This window comes from Leucoraja erinacea, unplaced genomic scaffold (genome assembly GCF_028641065.1).
Source record: "Leucoraja erinacea ecotype New England unplaced genomic scaffold, Leri_hhj_1 Leri_1211S, whole genome shotgun sequence".
Classification (NCBI taxonomy): domain Eukaryota; kingdom Metazoa; phylum Chordata; class Chondrichthyes; order Rajiformes; family Rajidae; genus Leucoraja; species Leucoraja erinaceus.
Genome location: NW_026575464.1, coordinates 22,772 through 47,064, shown reverse-complemented (window position 1 = coordinate 47,064; position 24,293 = coordinate 22,772). Strand labels below are relative to the sequence as shown.

The window sequence follows — 24,293 nt, the reverse complement described above, 5'->3', positions numbered from 1 at the left end:
TAGCCGAACCCACAGCGAAGGGGGCACACAAAGGGCGCTCAAAGCGCGCGGGGGACGCAATACCAGGACGCTGAGGCCCGCTCCCAGGGCATGCGGGCCGGTAAGGGCAAAGGAGTGTGGAGAGGCAGTCAGGAGAGTCCTTTCAGTGCTGATTGACAGGCCCTGGTGGACCCCACTGAGGATATGGACGGCAGTGTGTTGGTCGTTCCAATTTGAGGAAAGGACAGTCTTGCTATGGAGGGAGCGCAGCGTACTGTTACACCAGGTTGTAAGTTTCCTGGACTGCGCGGGACTGTCATGCGAGCACAATGGAGCGCTGGCTTGTACCAGCCGCTGGAGTTTAAATTATGTGAGGTCATCTTATTAAAGATTAAATTGTTCGGGTTGGACCGCGGGTAGTCAAACATGTTCCCGATGTTGGAGGAGTCCAAACCAGGGGCCACACACAGTTTTAAGAATAAGGAGTAAGCCCCATTCGCACACGGATATGATGCAACCACTATGTTTTCTCGACAGAGTTGGCTGAGTCTCTGCGGAATTCTCGGCCCCAGAGGGCGGGGACGGCGCGTTCCTCTTATGTCCCTTTCAAGAAAAGAGGCGAGATAGGCTCTAAGATAGCTGAGTCCGGGGGATAGGTGTGGAGAGGCAGGGAACTGGGTACTGATTGGGGATGTGGATGCACATTGAATGGCGGTGCTGGCTCGAAGGGCTGAATGGCCTACTGCTGCACCTAATTTCTATGTTTCTATGTTTCTATGTTTCTAAATAAGACAATAAAACTAGTCTTGAAGGTCAACACAAAATGCTGGAGTAACTCAGCGGGACAGGCAGCATCTCTGGAGAGAAGGAGTGGGCGACGTTTCGGGTCGGGACCCTTCTTCAGACTTCATCAGTCTTAAATGTTGGGTTTAAACCAGCGTCTGCAGTTCCTACCTATACATTTTTTATCTCTGTTTGCTTTGAAACATATAAGATTGTTAAGGACTTGGACACACGCTAGAGGCAGGAAACATGTTCCCGATGTTGGGGGAGTCCAGAACCAGGGGCCACACACAGTTTAAGAATACGGAGTAAGCCATTTAGAATCGGAGATGAGAAACCAACACGTTTTTTCTCAACGGGAAGTTGTTATGCTCGAAGTGTCCCTGTGCGGAATTCTCTGCCTCACGAGGGTGTGGAGGCCGGTTCTCTGGATGCTTTTCAAGATAGAGCTAGATAGGGGGCTCTTACAGGTAGCATAGAGGCTGTCAGGGGGATATGGGGAGTTAGGCAGGAACGGTAGGGTACTGATTGTGGATGAGCAGCCGTGATCACATTGATGGCGGTGCTGCTGGCTCGAGGGCTGCATATGGCCTACTCCCTCACCAGTACTGTTGTCTATTGGTATATAATCATAATCTATACACACTTCATTTACTGAGGCCTATGACATCGAAAGAGCCCCGGTCACCGGTATGAAGCGACGATTCGGGACCTGGAAGCTGCAGAGTGTCCATGCCTCTCCCATCCATCCATGATTCCCAACGAGAGGGGCCTGTACATCGGGCCGTCTGTAGAGGGTTCATGGTGTGGCCCAACCATGGATGAACAAGGAGGAGGACTGACCGAACGTTATTGCCCTTCCACCACAGGGAAGAATGTTCATTCCACTGTGGTGGATGATCATGGCGAATGGTATTGTGTATTGTGACATTTTTTGTTTGCATGGCTGTGTGGTAAATCAAATCCCACTGTTCGCCTTAATTGGTGCAGTGTGCAATAAATGTGAACCTGACTCGAACTTGACCTTTTCTCTCATCGTTTGTAACGTACACCACACGACCATTCCAGGCGCGCCCTGTCAACCGCTAGCGGGATCTTGGATCGCCACCCCACCCACACCCAGCACACCACACACGCCCACCACAACACCCACACACCCACCCCTTCCCTGTAGATCATCACCTTGTCGTTGGCGGAGAAGCTTGTGTGGACCTGAGATCCTGAGAGCGATGCCGTCTGGAGCTATGCTCCTGGTAGGGCCACCCATGGCGGTAAGGTCGAGGGGGAGGTCTCTGACCAAGAGCGATCCAACCAAGACCTCAACGGTGGAACAGGCGGAGGACGATGGCTGACCTTAGTGGAGCTAACGTCACAACGGCTGGGAAGGCGGATGAAGGCTGCGGCAGAAAAGGGTCTCCGGTCGACTTGGACTCCATGCCACTGGATCCTGACCCAGATCTGTCAAGGACCCCACGTGGGGTGGCTGTCTGTGCACCAGTCTCCCCACGTTAAACAAAGTCACGCACAGGCGTCCACCATGAGAGGACAGTCGCACTTGATGCAAAATCAGAGAGATGTTAATGTTTTTAAACAATTTGCCATTCTCTCTGCTGCCCCTGCTGGTGGGAGGGGGAGGGACTATAAAACCCGGAAGTGGTGTGCCTCACTCAGTCTCTGCAAGATGGAGGAAGCCAGAGGGTCACATCTCTCTGAGCTCTGAATAACACTGAACACATGTCTACTCAACTGTGAGTCCCAACAATGTGGTTTGAAAATGAAAATATGGTTGGTTTAAAATTAAAAGGCACTGCCAGCAAATGGTTGTTTGGGTGCTTTGGGTTGAAGTAAAAAGGCACTAATTACTGCAAATGGTGGCTTGGGTGCTTTGGGTAACTTCCTGTTTGCACTGTATATTGATTTTAGATAAAACGCTACCACTTACGGCTGTGATTTTTGGCCATCTTACTCAGTCCCCCCTGTGCTGAGCAGGTGCAGAGGATTCTTCCCATCAATTAAAAATAAAAGTGTTATTAGTGCTAAAAAATGTTGAGAATCTCTCTCCTGTCAATCACGCCATGAAGGCCACACCTTTTCCGGTGGGAGGGGGAGGGGTTATAAAACCCGGAAGTGTGGATGTGGCTCAGTCTCTGCATGATGGGGGAGGGAGAGGTCACAACTCTGTCTAAGCTGTGAATCTACTGAACACACTGAATGTCTACTGAACTGTGAGTTTGGTGTTTTGTGTGGTTTTATGGTGGTTTCACCCTGCGTGAAATGGCATGAAGCTGCATTTGAATGTGGTGGCCTTGCACCCTGCTTGAAGTGGAATTTCAAGGATTAGCCATGAGTCAACTGCCAGCCCACCAGCCATGAGTGAGTGAGCTGCCAGCAGATCTGGCTTGAGGGACTGAGCTGCCACCCCAAGAACCCATACCAGCACTCCAGAAAGCCCCCCCACTGGCCACTAATATTGGAATTGGTGGAGAGGTGGAATATTGCATCGGGGGACCAGCCCTCCCGTGTGAACATGGGCCCCAACGGGTCCCACTTAGTCTAGTAGTGTATAAAGATAAAACTAATGCCCCGCAAGTCTATGTAGTTCGGAGCATATTTGTTACTCCAGCACTTGGTGTCAATGAAGATCTTGCTTGAAACATCCCCTCAACTTATCCGCAGGGAACAAACGACAGGGGACTCAGTGAGTAGAACACACGAGGTTTTATTAAAGAGGTTTCTGTTCAGGCATGGGTGACAACACCGAAGGGAAGACAGTCTGAAAAATCATTGGCACAAAAATACAAGTGTTTCTACAAACACATCTTGGTTTTCACGGGACAAATGCCGGGGAGGTCAGCCGTTAATTATCGCAAACCTTCCACGTGTAGTTTCTTTTTTTAAATTCTCACATCTATTCTCAATAAAATAATTTATCAATGTACACAATATCCCGGCACTCGTCGAATGAGCAGAGGTTGGGGTATTCAGGGTTGTAAAAATACTCAAATGCATCCGGCGGAGCGGGTATTCAGGGTTGGGGGTATTCAGCCCGTGTGCGCGGTTTCACGCCCTTGTGAGACGTGTCCACACGTAAACACGTGACTAAAAGCGACCGCTCACTGGCGGCGATACTCTCGACCCACGTGCGAGGGTTGGAGGGGTCGCGGAGAGCTGTGGACGCAGCCCAGACCGTCCCACGAACCGCAAACTCCCTCCCGTCAACTCCCATCTACACCTCACGCTGCCTCGGCAAGGCCAGCAGCATCATCAAGGACCAGCCTCACTCCCTCTTCTCCCCTCTCCCCCATCGGGCGAGAGGTACAGAAGTGTGAAAACCAACGCACACGCACACACACACACACCTCCAGATTCAGGGACAGTTTCTTCCCGGCTGTTATCAGGCAACTGAACCGTCCTCTCACCAACTAGAGAGCGGTCCTGACCTCCCATCCACCTCATTGGAGACCCTCGGACTATCTTTAATCGGACTTTGCTGGCTTTACCTTGCACTAAACGTTCAGTCTGAAGAAGGGTCTCGACCCGAAACGTTGCCTATTTCCTTCGCTCCATAGATGCTGCTGCACCCGCTGAGTTTCTCCAGCACTTTTGTCTACCTTCGATTCTCCAGCATCTGCAGAACATTATTCCCTTTACCCTGCCTCTATGTACACTGTGGGCGGCTCGATTGTAATCATGTAGTCTTTCTCGCTGACTGGGTAGCACGAGACATAGATGTTTTGCGCTGTACCTCAGTACACGTGACAATAAGCTGAACCGCAGTTTACAAGCCTGTGGGATGAACATTGGTTTCTCTAACTGCAAGTAACCCTTGCATCCCCTCTCCCTCTGTCCCCTCCTCTACCCTAGTCATGGCACTAGTTTCACTGTCGTCCTGCTAAGTTTCACTGTCTGTATACACCTTCTCCACAACCAACAACGGACCATTGTTGGCTCCATCTTTCCTTGTTCATCGTTGCTGCCTTCCATTTGACCTTAAACATATCTTTGTCCCATGTTCCTTTTCACACCTCTAGTCCCCCTCTCCCCTGACTCTCAGTCTGAAGAAGGGTCTTGACAAAAACGACACCTATTCCTTCTCTCCACAGATGCTGCCTGTCCCGCTAAGTTCTTAAGGTCATAAGTGATAAGTCTGTGGAATCCTCTGCCTCAGAGGGCGGTGGAGGCAGGTTCTCTGAGAGAGAGCTGGATAGGGCTCTTAAAAATAGTGGAGTCAGGAGAAATGGGGAGAAGGCAGGAACGGGGTACTGATTGTGGATGATCAGCCATGATCACATTGAATGGCGGTGCTGGCTCGAAGGGCCGAATGGCCTACTCCTGCACCTATTGTCTATTGTGATAGGAGCAGAATTAGGCCATTCGGCCCGTCAAGTCTACTCCGCCATTCAATCGTGGCTGATCTATCTCTCCCTCCCTCTGTGCACCCATTCCTTCTCTCCAGAGACGCTGCCTGTCCCACTGAGTTACTCCAGCACTTTGTGTCTATCTTTGGTTTTAACCAGCATCTGCAGTTCCTTCCTAAACATGTACCTGTCCAAGTATCTTTTAAATGCTCTTATGGTACCTGCCTCAACTACCTCCTCTGGCAGCTCGTTCCATACACCCACCAGCCTTTTAAAAAAAAAAGAATAAGGGGTAACCCATTTAGAACGGAGACGAGGAAACATTTTTCCACCCAGAGAGTTGTGAGTCTGTGGAATTCTCTGCCTCACAGAGGGTGGTGGAGGCCGGTTCTCTGGATGCTTTCAAGAGAGAGTTAGAAAGGGCTCTTAAAGATAGCGGAGTCAGGGGATATGGGGAGAAGGCAGGAACGGGGTACTGATTGGGGATGATCAGCCATGATCACATTGAGTGGCAGTGCTGGCTCGAAGGGCCGAATGGCCTACTCCTGCACCTATTATCTATTGTTTATTGTGTGAAAAAGTTACTCCTTAGGTTCCTATTAAATCGAAGGTAGACAAAAGTGCTGGAGAAACTCAGCGGGTGCAGCAGCATCTATGGAGCGAAGGAAACAGGCAACGTTTCGGGCCGAAACCCTTCTATTAAATCTTTCCCCTCTCACCTTAGACCCATGTCTTCCAGTTTGGAATTCACTTCCGTCTGGGAAAAAGACTGAGCGTTCTTCACCCTCTCATCTACTTCTATCTTGATTTTACACACCTCTCTATGGTCACCCCTCAGTCTCCTGTGCTCCAAGGAATAAAATCCATCATCGCCTTTTGTGGGAAGAGCGTGTGATGAGAATGTAAACCAGATAACTCGCCCCAGTCTAACTCGATGATAGGAGCAGAATCAGGCCATTCGGCCCATCGAGTCTACTCTGCTCATCAGGTCAATCATGGCTGATCTCTCTCTCCCTCCTAACCCAAGTCTAACTCAAGTTCATGTTCTTCAATGATAGAAACATAGAAAATAGGTGCAGGAGTAGAGGCCATTCGGCCCTTCGAGCCTGCACCGCCATTCAATATGATTTTCACACAGAGAGTGGTGAATCTCTGGAATTCTCTGCCACAGACGGTAGTTGAGGCCAGTTCATTGGCTATATTTAAGAGGGAGTTAGATGTGGCCCTTGTGGCTAAGGGGATCAGGGGGTATGGAGAGAAGGCAGGTACGGGATACTGAATTGGATGATCAGCCATGATCATATTGAATGGCGGTGCAGGCTCGAAGGGCCGAATGGCCTACTACTTCTCCTAATTTCTATGTTTCTATGTTTCTATGATCATGGCTGATCATCCAACTCAGTATCCTGTACCTGCCTTCTCTCCATACCCCCCTGATCCCTTTAGCCACAAGGGCCACATCTAACTCCCTCTTAAATATAGCCAATGAACTGTGGCCTCAACTACCTTCTGTGGCAGAGAATTCCACAGATTCACCACTCTCCTGTGTGAAAAATTATTTTCCCATCTCGGCTCTAAAAGATTTCCCCCTTATCCTTAAACTGTGTGACCCCTTGTCCTGGACTTCCCCCAACATCGGGAACAATCTTCCTGCATCTAGCCTGTCCAACCCCTTAAGAATTTTGTAAGTTTCTATAAGATCCCCCCCTCAATCTTCTAAATTCTAGCGAGTACAAGCCGAGTCTATCCAGTCTTTCTTCATATGAAAGTCCACATAGGAGCAGAATGAGGCCATGCAGCCCATTTAATCTACTCCGCCATTCAATCACGGCTGATCTATCTCTCCCTCCTAACCCAAGTCTAACTCAAGCTCATGTTCTTCAATGATAGGAGCAGAATTAGGCCATTCGGCCCATCGAGTCTACTCCGCCATTCAATCATGGCTGATATATCTCTCCCTCCTAACCCCATTCTCCTGTCTTCTCCCCATAACCCCTGACACCCGTACTAATCAGGAATCGATCTATCTCTGCCTTAAAAAATAATAACCCACTGACTTGGCCTCCACAGCCTTCTGCGGCAATGATTCCCACAGATTCACCCCCCTCTGACTGAAGAAAAATAGATTTATTTATTGAAATCATATTCTATGTGGCTCTTCCAGGGAGATGCTAACTGCATTTCGTTGTCTCTGTACTGTACACTGACACCCCAAGGACTCTCATATGCTGAGAGAATGGAGCGGCTGGGCTTGTACACTCTGGAGTTTAGAAGGATGAGAGGGGATCTTATTGAAACATATAACATTATTAAGGGTTTGGACACGCTAGAGGCAGGAAACATGTTCCCGATGTTGGGGGAGTCCAGAACCAGGGGCCACACACACACAGTTTAAGAATAAGGGGTAAGCCATTTAGAACGGAGACGAGGAAACACTTTTTCACACAGAGAGAGTTGTGAGTCTGTGGAATTCTCTGCCTCAGAGGGCGGTGGAGGGCGGTTCTCTGGATGCTTTCAAGAGAGAGCTAGATAGGGCTCTTAAAGATAGCGGAGTCAGGGGATATGGGGAGAAGGCAGGAACTGATTGGGGATGATCAGCCATGATCACATTGAATGGCGGTGCTGGCTCGAAGGGCCGAATGGCCTCTACTCCTGTAACCTATTGTCTATTGTCCACCTACAGCTCACGTTCACCTTCCTCACCCTCAGTTTAAATTCTCCCCGACTTCTTGCCCCGCTAAAACCTCCTCCTGTGATTATACAAATCCTACATGGTACGGCCTTTAATTCTGAGGCTGTGCCCTCTGATCCTAGACTCTCCCACTAGTGGAAACATCCTCTCCACATCCACTCTATCCAGGCCTTTCACTGTTCTGTAAGTTTCAATGAGGTCCCCCCCTCATTCTTCTAAACTCCAGCGAGTACAGGCCCATTGCCGACAAACGCTCATCATATGTTAACCCACTCATGATTCCTGGGATGTCAGGAGATTCCTGGGATGTCAGGACTGTCTTATGAAGAAAGACTGGGTAGACTTGGTTTGTACTCTCTAGAATTTAGGAGATTGAGAGGGGGATCTTATAGAAACTTACAAAATTCTTAAGGGGTTGGACAGGCTAGATGCAGGAAGATTGTTCCCGATGTTGGGGAAGTCCAGGACAAGGGGTCACACAGTTTAAGGATAAGGGGGAAATCCTTTAAAACCGAGATGAGAAAATAATTTTTCACACAGAGAGTGGTGAATCTGTGGAACCCTCTGCCACAGAAGGTAGTTGAGGCCACACAGTTCATTGGCTATATTTAAGAGGGAGTTAGATGTGGCCCTTGTGGCTAAAGGGACCAGGGGGTATGGAGTGAAGGCAGGTACGGGATACTGAGTTGGATGATCAGCCATGATCATATTGAATGGCGGTGCAGGCTCGAAGGGCCGAATGGCCTCTACTCCTGCACCTAATTTCTATGTTTCTATGTAACCATGCACTTTAGCCTTAGAAACAGCGTGGGAACAGGACCTTCCACCCACAGAGTCTGTGCTGGCCAGCGATCACCCGTTCACAGCTAGTTCCACCCTGCAGACACTAGGGACATTTTACAGAAGCCAATTAACCTACAAACCTGCACGCCTTTGCAGTGTGGGAGGAAACCGGAGCACCCGGAGAAAACCCACGCAGGTCACGGGGAGAACGTGCAAACTCCGTACAGACAGCGCCCGTACTCAGGATCAAACCCGGGACTCTGGCGCTGTGAGGCAGTAACTCTACCCGCTGCACCACCGTGCCGCCCTAGCTGCTCCAGCTTTCTCCCCCCACCTCCACAATCAGTCTGAAAGGTCCCATCCTGAAACGTCACCTATCCATGTTCTCCACAGATGCTGCCTGACCCGCTGAGTTACTCCAGCACTCTGTGAAACGTCACCTATCCATGTTCTCCACAGATGCTGCCTGACCTGCTGAGTTACTCCAGCACTCTGTGAAACGTCACCTATCCACGTTCTCCACAGATGCTGCCTGACCCGCTGAGTTACTCCAGCACTCTGTGAAACGTTACCTATCCATGTTCTCCACAGATGCTGCCTGACCCGCTGAGTTACTCCAGCACTCTGTGAAACGTCACCTATTCCATGTTCTCCACAGATGCTGCCTGACCCGCTGAGTTATGGTGCAGCAGCATCTATGGAGCTAAGGAAATAGGCAACGTTTCGGGCCGAAATCCTTCTGGAAATAGGCAACGTTTCGGGCCGAAACCCTTCTGGGTTTCGGCCCGAAACGTTGCCTATTTCCTTAGCTCCATAGATGCTGCCTGACCCGCTGAGTTACTCCAGCACTCTGTGAAACGTCACCTATCCATGTTCTCCGCAGATGCTGCCTGACCCGCTGAGTTACTCCAGCACTCTGTGTGCGTTAGTATTTGCGTCGTTCCACCACCATTGGTAGACCTGCTTCCCAAGTGCAGGAGCTAACCCCCTCACCCCCACCCCACCACCCCCTCCCCCTCCCTTCCCCTCCCCTCCCCTCCCTCTCACCTACCCACTTCTCTACAGAGGTTTGATGTTGTTTTTTTGCGGAGAGCGATTTTTTTTCACAAGGAATAGGAGTAGAATTAGGCCATTTGGCCCATCATGTCTACTCCACCATTCAATCATGGCTGATCTATCTCTCCCTCCTAACCCCATTCTCCTGCCTTCTCCCCATAACCCCAGACACCCGTACTAACCAAGCTGAACGAGGATCTCGAGTCCAGAGTTCCCGATGTTGGGGGAGTCCAGAACCAGGGGTCACAGTTTAAGAATAAGGGGGAGGCCATTTAGAACGGAGACGAGGAAAAACGTTCTCACCCAGAGAGTTGTGAATCTGTGGAATTCTCTGCCACAGAAGGCAGTGGAGGCCAATTCACTGGATGTTTTCAAGAGAGTCGGATATAGCTCTTCGGGCTAACGGAGTCAGGGGATATGGAGAGAAGGCAGGAACGGGGTACTGATTGTGGATGATCAGCCATGATCACATTGAATGGCGGTGCTGGCTCGAAGGGCCGAATGGCCTCCTCCTGCACCTGTTTTCTATGTTTCATTGTTTCTATGTCTAGAGGCACAGGGTTTAGGGTGAAGACACAGGGTTGGAGATAACATTGGAGTAGTCGGCAGGATCTTGCTGGAATCTATCTCCGAAGACTGAGTCGGGGTCTCAGAAGGGATCAGGAAGATGTGGACCTACTGTATCTGAAGCTCCCCCATCTCAGCCGCCCAGTACCTTGCCCACGTCACCTGAGGAGAAGCAATCTGAGACAGGTGACCATTTTGTTGTAAGATACTCAGTTATACGTTTATAGCAAGTAAAAGGTGTGTGTGGTGGGTTGGGGGGGGGGGGGGCTCCTGAAAAGCAAACGCATCCAGCTCTCCCCAATCCTCCCTTCCCCCCCTCCTCCTCCTCCTTCTGTTCCCACTCCCATGTGGAGGGAGTGAGAGGGGCCCAGAGTTGTGGCTGTTCCCTCTGCCTTATTGGGGGGGGGGGGGGGGGGTGGGCAGGAGGGGGAGGGTGGAGGTGGAGGGGGGGGTGGGTAGAGGGAGGGGTGGGGCAGATTGGGAGGGGGGGGTGGTGGGAGCAGAGAGAGGGTGATGAGAGGGCAGAGAGAGGAGAGAGGGCAGAGGGTGGGGAGGGGGGGGGTTAGGGAGTGGTGGGTGGAAGGGGGTGGGTGGGGGTGTTGGAGAGGGGGTGGGGCAGAGAGGTAGAGGGTAGAGGGGAGGGGTGGGGAGGGAGGACAGAGGAAATGGTGGGGGAGAGGGGGGTGAGGGGTGAGGGGGGTGAGGGTGGGGGTTGGGGTGAGGTGGTGGTGAGGGTGGGACAGTGGGCAGAGGCTGCTCGCTGCTCTCCAGTGAGGGGTGGGGTGGTGAGGGGAGAGGGGAGGGGGTGGTGAGGGGCGGTGGAGGGGGTGGGGGTTGCTCGGTTTGGGGGTGAGGGGAGGTGGGTGGGTGGAGGGGGGGGGAGGTGGGGGGGGGGGGGCTGCTGCTCGCTGGTCACTAGTGAGGGGTGGGGGGGTGAGGGGGAGGGTGGTGGCTGTGGAGGGTGGGGGTTGAGGGTGGGGGTTGCGGGGGGTGGGGGCAGGGGCTGCTCTCTGGGTTCTCTAGTGAGGGGTGGGGGGTGAGGGGGAGGGTGGTGAGGGGGTGGTGGGTGGGTGTGGGGGAGGGAGGTGGGGGGGGGGAGGGGGAGAGGGGGGGGGGGGGGGGGGAGGGGGGGGGGGGGGAGGGGGGGGGGGGGGGGGGGGAGGGGGGGGGAGGGGTGGTGAGGGCAGTGGTATTGGGTTGAGGGGAGGGGGGTGGGGGGTGGGGGCAGGGGCTGCTCGCTGGTCTCCAGTGAGGGTGTGGGGTTGAGGGGAGGGGGGGGGGGGTGTGGTGAGGGGCAGTGGTAGTGGGGTTGAGGGGAGGGTGGGGTGGGGGGTGGGGGGCAGAGGCTGCTCGCTAGTCTCTAGTGAGGGGGGGTGGGGGGTTGAGGGGGAGGGTGGGGGGTTGGGGAGGGGGTGGGGGCAGGGAGCAGGGGCTGCTGCATCGCTGGTCTCCATCACTGGGCATGTGCATCTCACTGTATTCATCATGTCCATCCTCGTCGAAGTTCGGATGTATTTCGTCTGAATCGAGCTGTGGGAGAGAGAGCATGGATAGATAGTGTTTAAACCAGAGGCCGTGTCCCACAGTCGAGTCACACAGGCCGTTTGGCCCATCTTGCCCAGGCTGACCGAGGTGCCCCATCTAAGCTGGTCCCATATACCCACGTTTAGCCCACATCCCTCTAACCCTTTCCTATCCATGTAGCTAGCCAAGTGTCTCTCAAATGTCAAATGTTGTTATGGTACAGAGGACCACAGAACAGAGGATCTGACATGGACAACACACGTGAGTAAGGCAAGGCAGCGCCTTTACCACCTCGGGCAGCTGAGGAAATTCAGAGTCTCTCTGAGGATCCTTCAGTGCTTCCACTCTGGGGCTGTAGAGAGCATCCTGTCCGGCAACATCCCGATCTGGTTTGGCAACAGGACAGGAAGGCTCTGCAGAGAGTAATGCGTTTGGCCGAGCGCACAATGGGAACTACACTCGCCCCCCCCCTGCAAGACCTACACACCAGGAGGTGCAGATTCAGAGCCAGCAACATTATGGGGGACCCCTACCACCCCAGCAACGGACTATTCCAGCTGCTACAGTCAGGCAAACGCCTCTGCTGTCACGCTGTCTATTGTCTAAGACTCTGGGCATTCCCCTCGTGATTTTACGCACGTCTATAAGACCCACCCCCCTAGCCTGCCCAGCCTCCCCCTGTCGATCAGCCCCTCGAGTCCTGGCAACATCCTCGTAAATCTTCTCTGCTCTCTTTCCAGCTTAACGACATCCGTCGTGGAGCAGTGTTTAAGAAAGAACTGCAGACGCTGGAAAAATCGAAAATGCTGGAGAAACTCAGCGGTCGAGGCAGCATCTATGGAGCGAAGGAATAGGTGACGTTTCGGGTCGAGACCCGAAACGTTTCGGGTCTCGAGATTTTCGATTTTTCCAGCATCTCGACCCGAAACGTCACCTATTCCTTCGCTCCATAGATGCTGCCTCGACCGCTGAGTTTCGCTAGCATTTTTGTCTTCAGGGTGAACAAGACTCAACATATCACTCCAAATGCGGTCTCACCAACGTCTTGTACAAGTGTAACGATGCCCTCCCCGGTTCTTGGTTCCCTTCCCCTGCAGAAAAAGACTTTGTGTATCCCTTCAACATTTGTATACACCTCTATAAGATCACCCCTCATCGTCCCCTGTGCTCCAAGGAATAGAGACCCAGCCTGGACAATCTCTCACTCGGTACACGGGACAATAATACACTAGACTATTTTAATTAGTACGGTTGTCCCCAACCCCACATCAGTCTGAAGAAGAGTCCTGGCCCGAAACGTCACCTATCCCTTCGTTCCATAGATGCTGCCTCACCCGCTGAAGTCCAGGACAAGGGGCCACGCACAGTTTAAGGATAAGGGGGAAATCTTTTAGGACCGACATTTTTCACACAGAGGGTGGTGAATCTGTGGAATTCTCTGCCACAGAAGGTAGTTGAGGCCACACAGTTCATTGGCTATATTTAAGAGGGAGTTAGATGTGGCCCTTGTGGCTAAAGGGATCAGGGGGTCTGGAGAGAAGGCAGGTACGGGATACTGAGTTGGATGATCAGCCATGATCATATTGAATGGCGGTGCAGGCTCGAAGGGCCGAATGGCCTCTACTCCTGCACCTATTGTCTATGTTTCTATGTTTCTCCAGCATTTTTGTCTACCTTTGATTAGTGCCATTCAGGGGTTATGGGGAGAAGGCAGGAGAATGGGGTTGAGAGGGAAAGATAGATTTTTTTTAGTTTTGTTTAGAGATACAGTGCGGAAACAGGCCCTTCGGCCCACCGAGTCCGTACCGACCAGTGATCCCCGCACACTAACACTTACCTACACACACCAAGCCAATTAACCTACAAACCTGCACGTCTTTGGAGCGTGGGAGGAAACCGAAGATCTCGGAGAAAACCCACGCAGGTCACGGGGAGAACGTGCAAACTCCGTACAGACAGCACACCCGTAGTCGGGATCGACCCCGCGTCTCTGGCGCTGTGAGGCAGCAACTCTACCTCTGCGCCACCGTGTGGCCGCCCTGATCGAATGGCGGAGTGGACTTGATGGGCTGAATGGCCTAATTCTGCCCCACTATCACCTACTAACTACGGAGAAGAGGTCTCGACATTCCCACTCACCGCCATCAGCTCCCGTTCGTGGAAAATCTTCGGAAGCAGGTAGCGCCGCGTGGGAACCGTCAGGATCAGGAAAAACGGGAATGCCAGGGAGATGATGGTGGACTTGATGATCCAGAGAATAGTTATGCAGAACAGCTGGATGCAGGTGAACATGTTCATCTTCCACGTCCTCACCTGCGGGAAACAGAGGAGCTGGTCGTTAGAGGGGGGGAGGCGGGGGAGAGAGACAATAGACAACAGGTGCAGGAGTAGAGGCCATTCGACCCTTTCGGCAAATAATCACATCCTGATAAAATACACATATATCTGAACTTCTCTTCAGTGAACATGTGATCATGGCTGATCATCCCCCATCAGTACCCCGTTCCTGCCTTCTCCCCATATCCCCTGACTCCGCTATCTTTAAGAGCTCCCCGGGGAGGGGAGAGGGGATATTGGGGGGGAGAGGGGTGTGTGGAGGGTGCGGGGGGAGGGGGGTTGGGGGTGCGAGGGAGTGGGGATGAGGAATGGTGTGTGTGGGGTGTGGGGGGGGTGGGGTGTGGGGTGTGGGTGTGGGGGTGGGGTGGGGTGTGGGGGGTGGGTGTGGGGTGTGGGGGTGGGGTGGGGGGGTGGGGTGTGGGGTGTGGGGTGCGGGGGGGTGGGGTGTGGGGGTGTGGGGTGGGGGTGTGGGGTGGGGTGTGGGGGGGTGGGGTGTGGGGTGTGGGGTGTGGGGGTGTGGGGTGGGGTGTGGGGGTGGGGTGTGGGGGTGGGGGGTTGTGGGGGGTGGGGGTGGGGGGTGGGGTGTGGGGTGTGGGTGTGGGGTGTGGGGGGTGTGGGGTGGGGTGGTGGGGGCGGGGGGGGGGGGGTGTGGGGGTGGGGGTTGGGGGTGGGGTGTGGGGGTGGGGGGTGGGGGGGGGGGGGGGGGGGGGGGGGGGGGGGGGGGGGGGGGGGGGGGGGGGGGGGGGGGGGGGGTGGGGGGGTGGGGGTGGTGGGGGGGGGGGGTGGGGGGGGGGGGGTGGGGGGGGGGGGGGGGGGGGGGGGGGGGGGTGTGGGGGTGGGGGTGTGGGTTGTGGTGTGTGGGGGGTGTGGTGGGGGGGGGGTGGGGGGGGTGGGGGTGGGGGGGGGTGGGGGGGTGGGGTGGGTGGGGGGGGTGGGGTGGGGGGTGGGTGGGGTGGGGGGGGCGAGGGGGTGGGGGGGGGTGGGGTGTGGGGGGGCTGGGGGGGGGGGGGGTGCTGGGGTGGGGGGGGTGGTGGGGAGGGGGGGTAGGGGGTGGTGGGGGGGGTGTGGGGGAGGTGGGGTGTGGGGTGGGCGGGGGGGGGTGTGGGGTGGGGGGGGGTGGGGGGGTGGGGGTGGGGGTGCCGGTGGGGGGTGGGTGGGTGGGTGGTGGGGGGTGGGGTGTGGGGGGTGGTGTGGGAGGTGGGGGTGTGGGGGTGGGGTGGGGGGGTGGGGGGTGGGGGGGGTGGGGTGGGGGGGGGGGGGGGGGGTGGGGGTGGGGGTGGGGGGGGGGTGGGGGTGGGGGGGGGGGGGAGGGTGAGGGGGGGGGGTGAGGGTGGGGGGGGGGGGGGGTGTGGTGGGGGGTGCTGGGGTGGGGGGGGGGTGAGGAGGGTGTGTAGGGGGTGGTGTGGGAGGGGGGGTGTGGGGTGTGGGGGGGGGGTGGTGGGGTGGTGGGGTGGGGTGGGGTTGTGGAGGGGTTGGGGGTGGGGGGTGGGTGTGGGGGGGGTGGTGTGGTGGGTGGGGGGGTGGGGGGGGGGTGTGGGGGTGGGGGGTGGGGGGGTGGGGGGTGTGGGGGTGGGGGGTGTGGGGGTGGGGGGGAGGAGGGGGGGGTGGTGTGGTGTGTGTGGGGGGGGGGGGTGAGGGTGCGGGGGTGGGGTGGGGTGGCGGGGGGGGGTGCGGGGGGGGGGTGTGGGGGATGGGTGCGCGGGGGTGGGGGCGGGGGGTGGGTACCTGTGGGGGGTGTGGGGGGGTGCGGGGGGGGGGGGTATGGGGGGGTGGGGGCGTGAGGGTGCGGGGGGGGGTGGGGGGGGGCGGTGGTGGGGGTTGGTGGGGTGGCGGTGGGGGGGTGGTGCGGGGGGGTGGGGGGTCGTGAGGGTGGTCTTACCTTGGTCACGTAGACATGATCGGGGTGCAGCTTGGAGGGGACGAACATCAGCAGCAGCCGCTCGTAGATCTGGATCCCCGTCAGTGACGTCACGCCCATGTAGAGGAAGATCCCAAATAACACCGCCATCGGGATCATCCGCAGCACCTGGCTCATGACCACGGAGAGGCCTGGCACCGGGACACACGGAGACACGGAGAGAGTCACAGAGACACAGAGAGTAAGTTAGTAAGTTTATTGGCCAAGTATTCACATACAAGGAAGTTGCCTTGGTGCTCCGCCCACAAGTAACAACATGACATACAGTGACAGTTACGAATGACTCGGAAAACACTAAACATTAATAATAATAAAACATTAATGATAAAACACCATTGATCAAGCATGTGAACCAACAAAATACCAGATCAAAGGGAGGCTACAGATTTTTGGCTGTTGAGTAGAGCAACTACTCGCAGATAAAAACTGTTTTTATGTCTGGCTGAGGCAGCTTTGACAGTTTGGAGTCGCCTTCCAGAGGGAAGTGATTCAAAGAGTTTGTGGCCAGGGTGAGAGGGGTCAGAGATGATCTTGCCCGCTCGCTTCCTGGCCCTTGCAGTGTACAGTTCATCAATGGAGGGAAGGTTGCAGCCAATAACCTTCTCTGCTGATCGGACGATTCGCTGCAGCCGCCGGGTGTCGTGCTTGATGGCTGAGCCAAACCAGGCCATGATGGAGAAGGTGAGGACAGACTCTACGATGGCCGTGTAGAATTGGACCATCGTTGCCTGTGGCAGATTGTGCTTCCTCAGCTGCCGCAGGGAGTAAATCCTCTGTTGGGTCTTTGTGACTGTGGAGTCGATGGTAGCCCCCCGTGTAAGGTCCTCAGAGACACAGACACACAGAGGCACAGAGAGACAGAGACAGAGAGACAGAGAGACAGAGAGACAGTCACATAGTCACGGAGACACAGAGGCACAGAGGCACGGAGACAGAGAGACAGAAAGACAGAGACAGAGAGACAGTCACATAGTCACAGAGACACAGAGAGACAGAGAGACAGAGACACGGAGACACAGAGAAACAGAGACAGACAGAGACACAGGGTCACAGAATTTAGGATGAAGGGAAACATAGAAACATAGAAACATAAACATAGAAAATAGGTGCAGGAGTAGGCCATTCGGCCCTTCGAGCCTGCACCGCCATTCAATATGATCATGGCTGATCATCCAACTCAGTATCCTGTGCCTGCCTTCTCTTCATACCCCCTGATCCCTTTAGCCAGAAGGGCCACATCTAACTCCCTCTTAAATATAGCCAATGAACTGTGGCCTCTGTGGCAGAGAATTCCACAGATACATCCCTCTTTGTGTGAATTTTTTTTCTTCTCATCTCGGTCCTAAAAGACTTCCCCCTTATCCCTAAACCGTGACCCCTTGTTCTGGACTTCCCCAACATCGGGAACAATCTTCCTGCATCTAGCCTGTCCAACCCCTTAAGAATTTGAACGGCGGAGTAGACTTGATGGGCCAAATGGCCTAATTCTGCTGCTAGAACGTAGTTCAGTTTTAGTTCATTGTCCACGTGTACCGAGGTACAGTGAAAAGCTTTTGTTGCGCGCTAACCAGTCAGCGGAAAGACAATACATGATTACAATCGAGCCGTCCACAGTGTACAGATACAGGAAAAGGGAATAACGTTTAGTGCAAGGTAAAGCCAGCAAAGTCCGATCAAGGATAGTCCGAGGGTCTCCAATGAGTAGATAGTATGCCAGGGCTGCGGAATTCTCTGCCTCAGAGGGCGGTGGAGGCCGGTTCTCTGGATGCTTTCAAGAGAGAGAGCTAGATAGGGCTCTTAAAGATAGCGGAGTCAGGGGATATGGGGAGAAGGCAGGAACGGGGTACTGATTGGGGGATGATCAGCCATGATCACATTGAATGGCGGTGCTGGCTCGAAGGGCCGAATGGCCTACTCCTGCACCTATTGTCTATTGTCTATAGACTGCTCTCTAGTTGTTGGATGTTCAGTTAACTTGGTAAACTTGACAATAAACTAATTTAATACAATTTAATTTAATAATCACTAATTTAATTTAATGATTTAATACAACTAAAATGACACTTATGGTCTCATACTCCCCATGTTCATGGACAATACAAGCTCATAAGTGATAGGAGCAGAATCAGGCCATTCGGCCCAAGAAGTCTACTCTGCCATTCAGTCTATCTCTCCATCCGAACCCCATTCTCCTGCCTTCTCCCCATAACCCCTGACACCCGCACTGATCAAGAATCTATCTATCTCCACCTTAAAAATATCCACTGACTTGTGGCCTCCACAGCCGTCTGTGGCAAAGAATCCCACAGATTCACCGCCCTCTGGCTAAAGAGATTCCTCCCTGTCTCCTTCCTGAAGGAACGTCCTTCAATTCTGAGGCTGTGACCTCTGGTCCTAGACTCACCCACTAGTGGAAACATCCTCTCCACATCCACTCTATCCAAGCCTTTCACTATTCTGTACGTTTCAATGAGGTCCCCCCCCTCGTTCTTCTGAGCTGGGATAAAGTTCTAAACTTGTGAAAGGTTCTGCCGTTCTGTGTTGTGGTCAATGGAGTGGTGAAGAAAGGGAGGGGAGGGGTGAAGTGTGGGGGGGGGGGGGGATGGGAGGAGGGGAGTGAGGGGAGGGGAGGGGGAGGGGAGGGGAGGGGGTGGGAGGGGGGGGGAGGGGAAGGGGAAGGGGAAGGGGGATGGGAGGGAGGGGAGGGGTGGGGTTGGAGGGGGAGGGGAGGGGAGTAGAGGGTGGGGATGGGGGGAGGGGGAGGGGAGCAGGATGGGAGGTGATGGGAGGAGGAGGGGGTGGGGTGGGGATGATGGGGGGGTTTTGGCCGTGACTCACCCACGAGTACAGCCACCACGATGCCGGTGACCCTCTGCTCCTTGACCTCCTGGATGCGGAACTTCTCCCCGGGAGCGGTGCTGTTGCTCATCACCGTCAGGGCGTTGACGTGAGCGATGCTTCTCACCGTTGCCGCCGCCTGCCACGGCAGCCCGAAGATGCCGCAGAAACCGCCACCCACACCGATGAGGAGCAGGTCGAGGTGGAAGCCGGACCCCTTGACCAGATGCCGTTCTTTCTTGCTCACAATCAGTCTGTGGTGGGGCAGAGGAGGCAAGCAATGTCCTTAGTCTGTCAATGACAGGGCTGCCCAGGACAAGAAGGCTCTGCAGAGAGTAATGCGTTCGGCCAAACGCACTATGGGAACTTCACTCGCCCCCCCCCCCTGCAGGAACTATACATCAGGAGGTGCAACTCCGGAGCCAACAAGATCATGAGAGACCCCTTCCACCCCAGCAACGGACTGTTCCAGCTGCTACGGTCAGGCAAACGCCTCCGTTGCCATGCGGTGAGAACGGAGAGGATGAGGGCTGAAAGATGGCAGATGGAGTTTAATGCTCATAAGTGTGAGGTGCTACATCTTGGCAGGACAAATCAAAATAGAACGTACATGGTAAATGGTAGGGAATTGAAGAATGTAGGTGAACAGAGGGATCTGGGAATAACTTTGCACAGTTCCCTGAAAGTGGAATCTCATGTAGATAGGGTGGTAAAGAAAGCTTTTGGTGTGCTGGTCTTTATAAATCAGAGCATTGAGTATAGAAGTTGGGATGTAATGTTAAAATTGTACAAGGCATTGGTGAGGCCAATTCTGGAGTATGGTGTACAATTTTGGTCGCCTAATTATAGGAACGATGTCAACAAAATAGAGAGAGTACAGAGGAGATTTACTAGAATGTTGCCGGGGTTTCAGCAACTAAGTTACAGAGAAAGGTTGAACAAGTTAGGGCTTTATTCTTTGGAGCGCAGAAGGTTAAGGGGGGACTTGATAGAGGTCTTTAAAATGATGAGAGGGATAGACAGAGTTGACGTGGAAAAGCTTTTCCCACTGAGAGTAGGGAAGATTCAAACAAGGGGACATGACTTGAGAATTAAGGGACAGAAGTTTAGGGGTAACATGAGGGGGAACTTCTTTACTCAGAGAGTGGTAGCGGTGTGGAATGAGCTTCCAGTGGAAGTGGTGGAGGCAGGTTCGTTTTTATCATTTAAAATAAATTGGATAGTTATATGGACGGGAAGGGAATGGAGGGTTATGGTCTGAGTGCAGGTAGATGGGACTAGGGGAGAGTAAGTGTTCGGCACGGACTAGAAGGGTCGAGATGGCCTGTTTCCGTGCTGTAATTGTTATATGGTTATATGGTTATATGGAGAAGGAGTTTCTTCCCAGAGGCCATTCGGACTGTAAACTCCTATCTCACCAGGGACTAACTCTACTGAAGCACTCTACTGTGGTGTGGTGTCTTTTTAAAATCGCTGTTTTTTCCCTTTTTCTTCCCTCCCACAAATATGTAATATGTGAATATGTGATTCTGTTCCATTCTGTTTGTTGTTTGTTTGTTTGTTTTTGCACAAAGTCCGCGAGCATTGCCACTTTTCATTTCACTGCACATCTCTTGCTATTGAGGGAGCCCAGCGCAGGTTCACCAGGTTAATATCCAGGATGGCGGGGCTGTCATATGCTGAGAGAATGGAGCGGCTGGGCTTGTACACTCTGGAGTTTAGAAGGATGAGAGGGTATCTTGTTGCAACATATAAGATTACTAAGGGTCTGGACACGCTAGAGGCAGGAAACATGTTCCCAATGTTTGATCCGCAAACTTGGAGATGTTGCATTCCATTCCCTCGTCTAAATCATTAATATATATCATAAATAGCTGGGGTCCCAGCACTGAGCCTTGCGGTACCCCACTAGTCACTGCGGATGATCAGCCATGATCTGTGTGCAGTTTTGGTCCCCTAATTTGAGGAAGGACATTCTTGCTATTGAGGGAGTGCAGCGTAGGTTCAGCAGGATGGCGAGACTGTCATATGCTGAGAGAATGGAGCGGCTGGGCTTGTACACTCTGGAGTTTAGAAGGATGAGAGGATATCCCATTGAAACATATAAAATTGTTAAAGGATTGGACACGCTAGAGGCAGGAAACATGTTCCCGATGTTGGGGGAGTCCAGAACCGGGGCCACACACACAGTTTAAGAATAAGGGAGTAAGCCATTTAGAACAGAGATGAGGAAGTACTTTTTCTCACAGAGAGTGGTGAGTCTGTGGAATTCTCTGCCTCAGAGGGCGGTGGAGGCCAGTTCGCTGGATACTTTCAAGAGAGAGCTAGATAGGGCTCTTAAAGATAGCGGAGTCAGGGGATATGGGGAGAAGGCAGGAACGGGGTACTGATTTGGGGATGATCAGCCATGATCACATTGAATGGTGGTGCTGGCTCGAAGGGCCGAATGGCCTCTACTCCTGCACCTATTGTTTATTGTCTATTGTCTAATGACTTTTTGTGCCTGGACCGTTCTTCAGACCTATTGAGTATAGAAGTTGGGATATTATAGACAATAGGGGTCACAGCTTAAGGATAAGGGGGAAATCCTTTAAAACCGAGATGAGAAGAACTTTTTTCACACAGAGAGTGGTGAATCTCTGGAACTCTCTGCCACAGAGGGTAGTTGAGGCCACAGTTCATTGGCTATATTTAAGAGGGAGTGAGATGTGGCCCTTGTGGCTAAGGGGATCAGGGGGTATGGAGAGAAGGCAGGTACGGGACACTGAGTTGGATGATCAGCCATGATCATATTGAATGGCGGTGCAGGCTCGAAGGGCCGAATGGCCTCTACTCCTGCACCTAATTTCTATGTTTCTATGTTTCTATGTTTAATAGAGGAGTGGTGAATCCACCGCTGCAGCGTTCCTCTGATGAGCGTTCATAAGGGATAGGAGCGGAATTCGGCCCATCTAGTTTACTCCACCATTCAATCATGGCTGATTTATCTCTCCCTCTCAACCCCATACTCTTGCTGTCTCTCCCCATAACCCCTGACACCCGTATGAATCAAGAATCTATCTACCTCTGCCTTAGGCATGCCCGTGAACTTGTACTCCACAGCCGTCTGTGCCACTAGCGAGACTCTTCGGCTGGCTGCGAACCGCGCGGGGTGACGGGGCGAGACCGCGGCGATCACGGCGTCCTACTCACGTGGTGATGTTGGTCTCCATGAAGATGAGGATGAAGAGGAGAATGGCGGGGATGGCCGCACCGAAGATCATCCAGATCGGGAAGCCGTTGTCCTTGCCCAGGGGGTGGATGAACCATCTCCGCTTCTCGGGAGCCGTGACAGAGAAATGCAGCGGCACGTTCAGCTTCTGCGGGGGCGAGAGAGACACGGTGGGTGTCGGGAACCGGTGGCTTTCACGGGAGAGAGCTAGAAACATGGAAAATAGATGCAGGAGTAGGCCATTCGGCCCTTCGAGCCTGCACCGCCATTCAATATGATCATGGTTGATCATCTAACTCAGTATCCCATCCCTGCCTTCTCTCCATACCCCCTGATCCCTTTAGCCACAAGGGACAGTCCTAAAATACTTCCCCTTCATCCTTAAACCTTGTTCTGGACTTCCCCAACATCGGGAACAATCTTCCTGCATCTAGACTGTCCAACCCCTTAAGAATTGTGTAAGTTTCTCTAAGATCCCCCCTCAATCTTCTAAATTCTAGCGAGTACAAGCCGAGTGTATCCAGTCTTTCTTCATGTGAAGGTCCTACCTCCGTGTAGGTGTCTGGTACTGAGATGTCCACCAACAGCATCACCAGGATGGCAATCGGAATCCCAAAATCACCGATAGTTCGCCGCACCTGGAACACAGGAATGTGCAGCTCGAGACCGCTGGAGATACGGGAAACTACAGGCGCTGGAGCCCCGAGTAAAACACCAAGTTAAAAACACCAGCTGCGGACAGGAAGGCACTACAACGGGCGGTGAAAACCGCTCAGTACATCATCGATGCCCCGCTCCCTGCCATGGATGCCCTCCACCGAAAACGGTGTCTGAGACGGGCTGGGAAGATCATCAAAGATTCCTCACATCCCAACCATGGACTGTTTGCCCTCCTCCCATCAGGGAGGCGGTACAGGAGCCTCAGGTCACGTACTAGTAGGATGAGGAACAGCTTCTACAATAACACTATCACATTGCTGAACTCGGAGTCCCGCCGATAGATTTCTCCAGTCTCTCCGTCCCCATTGTTTGATTATTCTGTATTTTTTGATTATTCTGTATCTTCTCTCTTTCTATTTTTTATTATTTCTTTATGGACAACTACTACGGACTGCCGCAAAACTGCATTTCGTTGTACTCATACTTGTATTTGTGCGATGACATTAAAGTTGAATTGAATTGAATTGAAGTGCTGAAGGAACTCAGTGACCAAGAGTCAGGAGTGTTTTATTGTCATGTGTCCCAGATAGGACAATGAAATTCTTACTTCCTGCAGCTCAACAGAATATGTAAACATAATACAGAACAGGAGATAAAAGTTCACAGTGTGTGTGTGTGTACACATGCACACATACTCGATAAATCACAAATATGGTGCAATAATGATAATAGTCCACTGTAGTTCAGGGCTTATGTGCTGTAGTGTTTAATAGCATATTTCCTCCTTTTCCCTTTCTTGTCCCCACCCACCCCCGCCCCCGATCAGTCTGAAGAAGGGTTTCGGCCCGAAACGTTGCCTATTTCCATCGCTCCATAGATGCTGCTGCACCCGCTGAGTTTCTCCAGCTTTTTTGTGTAACCTTCGATTCTCCAGCATCTGCAGTTCCCTCTTAAACACTGTGTTTAATAGCATGATGGTTGAAGGGAAGAAGCTGTTCCTGAACCTGGATGTTACAGTTTTCAGGCTCCTGTACCTTCTTCCCGATGGCAATGGTTGAGGGGGTTGGACAGGCTAGATGCAGGAAGATTGCTCCCGATGTTGGGGAAGTCCAGGACAAGGGGTCACAGCTTAAGGATAAGGGGGAAATCCTTTAAAACCGAGATGAGAAGAACTTTTTTCACACAGAGAGTGGTGAATCTCTGGAACCTTCTGCCACAGAAGGTGAATGCTTTCAAGAGAGAGCTAGTTAGGGCTCTTAAAGATAGCGGAGTCAGGGGATATGCGGGAGAAGGCTGGAACGGGGTACTGATTGGGGATGATCAGCCATGATCACATTGAATGGCGGTGCTGGCTTGAAGGGCCGAATGGCCAATTCCTACATCTATTGTCTATTGTCACTGTGTCTATCTTTGAACCGAGATGAGAAGAACTTTTTCCACACAGAGAGTGGTGAATCTCTGGAACTCTCTGCCACAGAGGGTAGTCGAGGCCACAGTTCATTGGCTATATTTAAGAGGGAGTTAGATGTGGCCCTTGTGGCTAAGGGGATCAGGGGGTATGGAGAGAAGGCAGGTACGGGATACTGA

At 53.1% G+C, this 24,293-nt stretch overlaps 1 protein-coding gene across 1 annotated transcript in view; it reads right to left on the bottom strand.

Moving 5' to 3' along the window:
• Nucleotides 1–11,638: 11,638 nt before the first annotated feature.
• LOC129715512 (anion exchange protein 3-like) overlaps nucleotides 11,639–24,293 on the bottom strand; it is a gene marked incomplete at both ends in the record, with an annotated part of 32,523 nt that continues 19,868 nt past the window's right edge. The window contains 6 exons of the mRNA XM_055665383.1: nucleotides 11,639–11,748; nucleotides 13,882–14,055; nucleotides 15,959–16,128; nucleotides 18,836–19,089; nucleotides 22,028–22,194; nucleotides 22,595–22,684. Of these exons, the coding sequence (XP_055521358.1) occupies nucleotides 11,639–11,748; nucleotides 13,882–14,055; nucleotides 15,959–16,128; nucleotides 18,836–19,089; nucleotides 22,028–22,194; nucleotides 22,595–22,684 (965 nt within the window). The remainder of the gene's footprint in view (nucleotides 11,749–13,881; nucleotides 14,056–15,958; nucleotides 16,129–18,835; nucleotides 19,090–22,027; nucleotides 22,195–22,594; nucleotides 22,685–24,293) is intronic.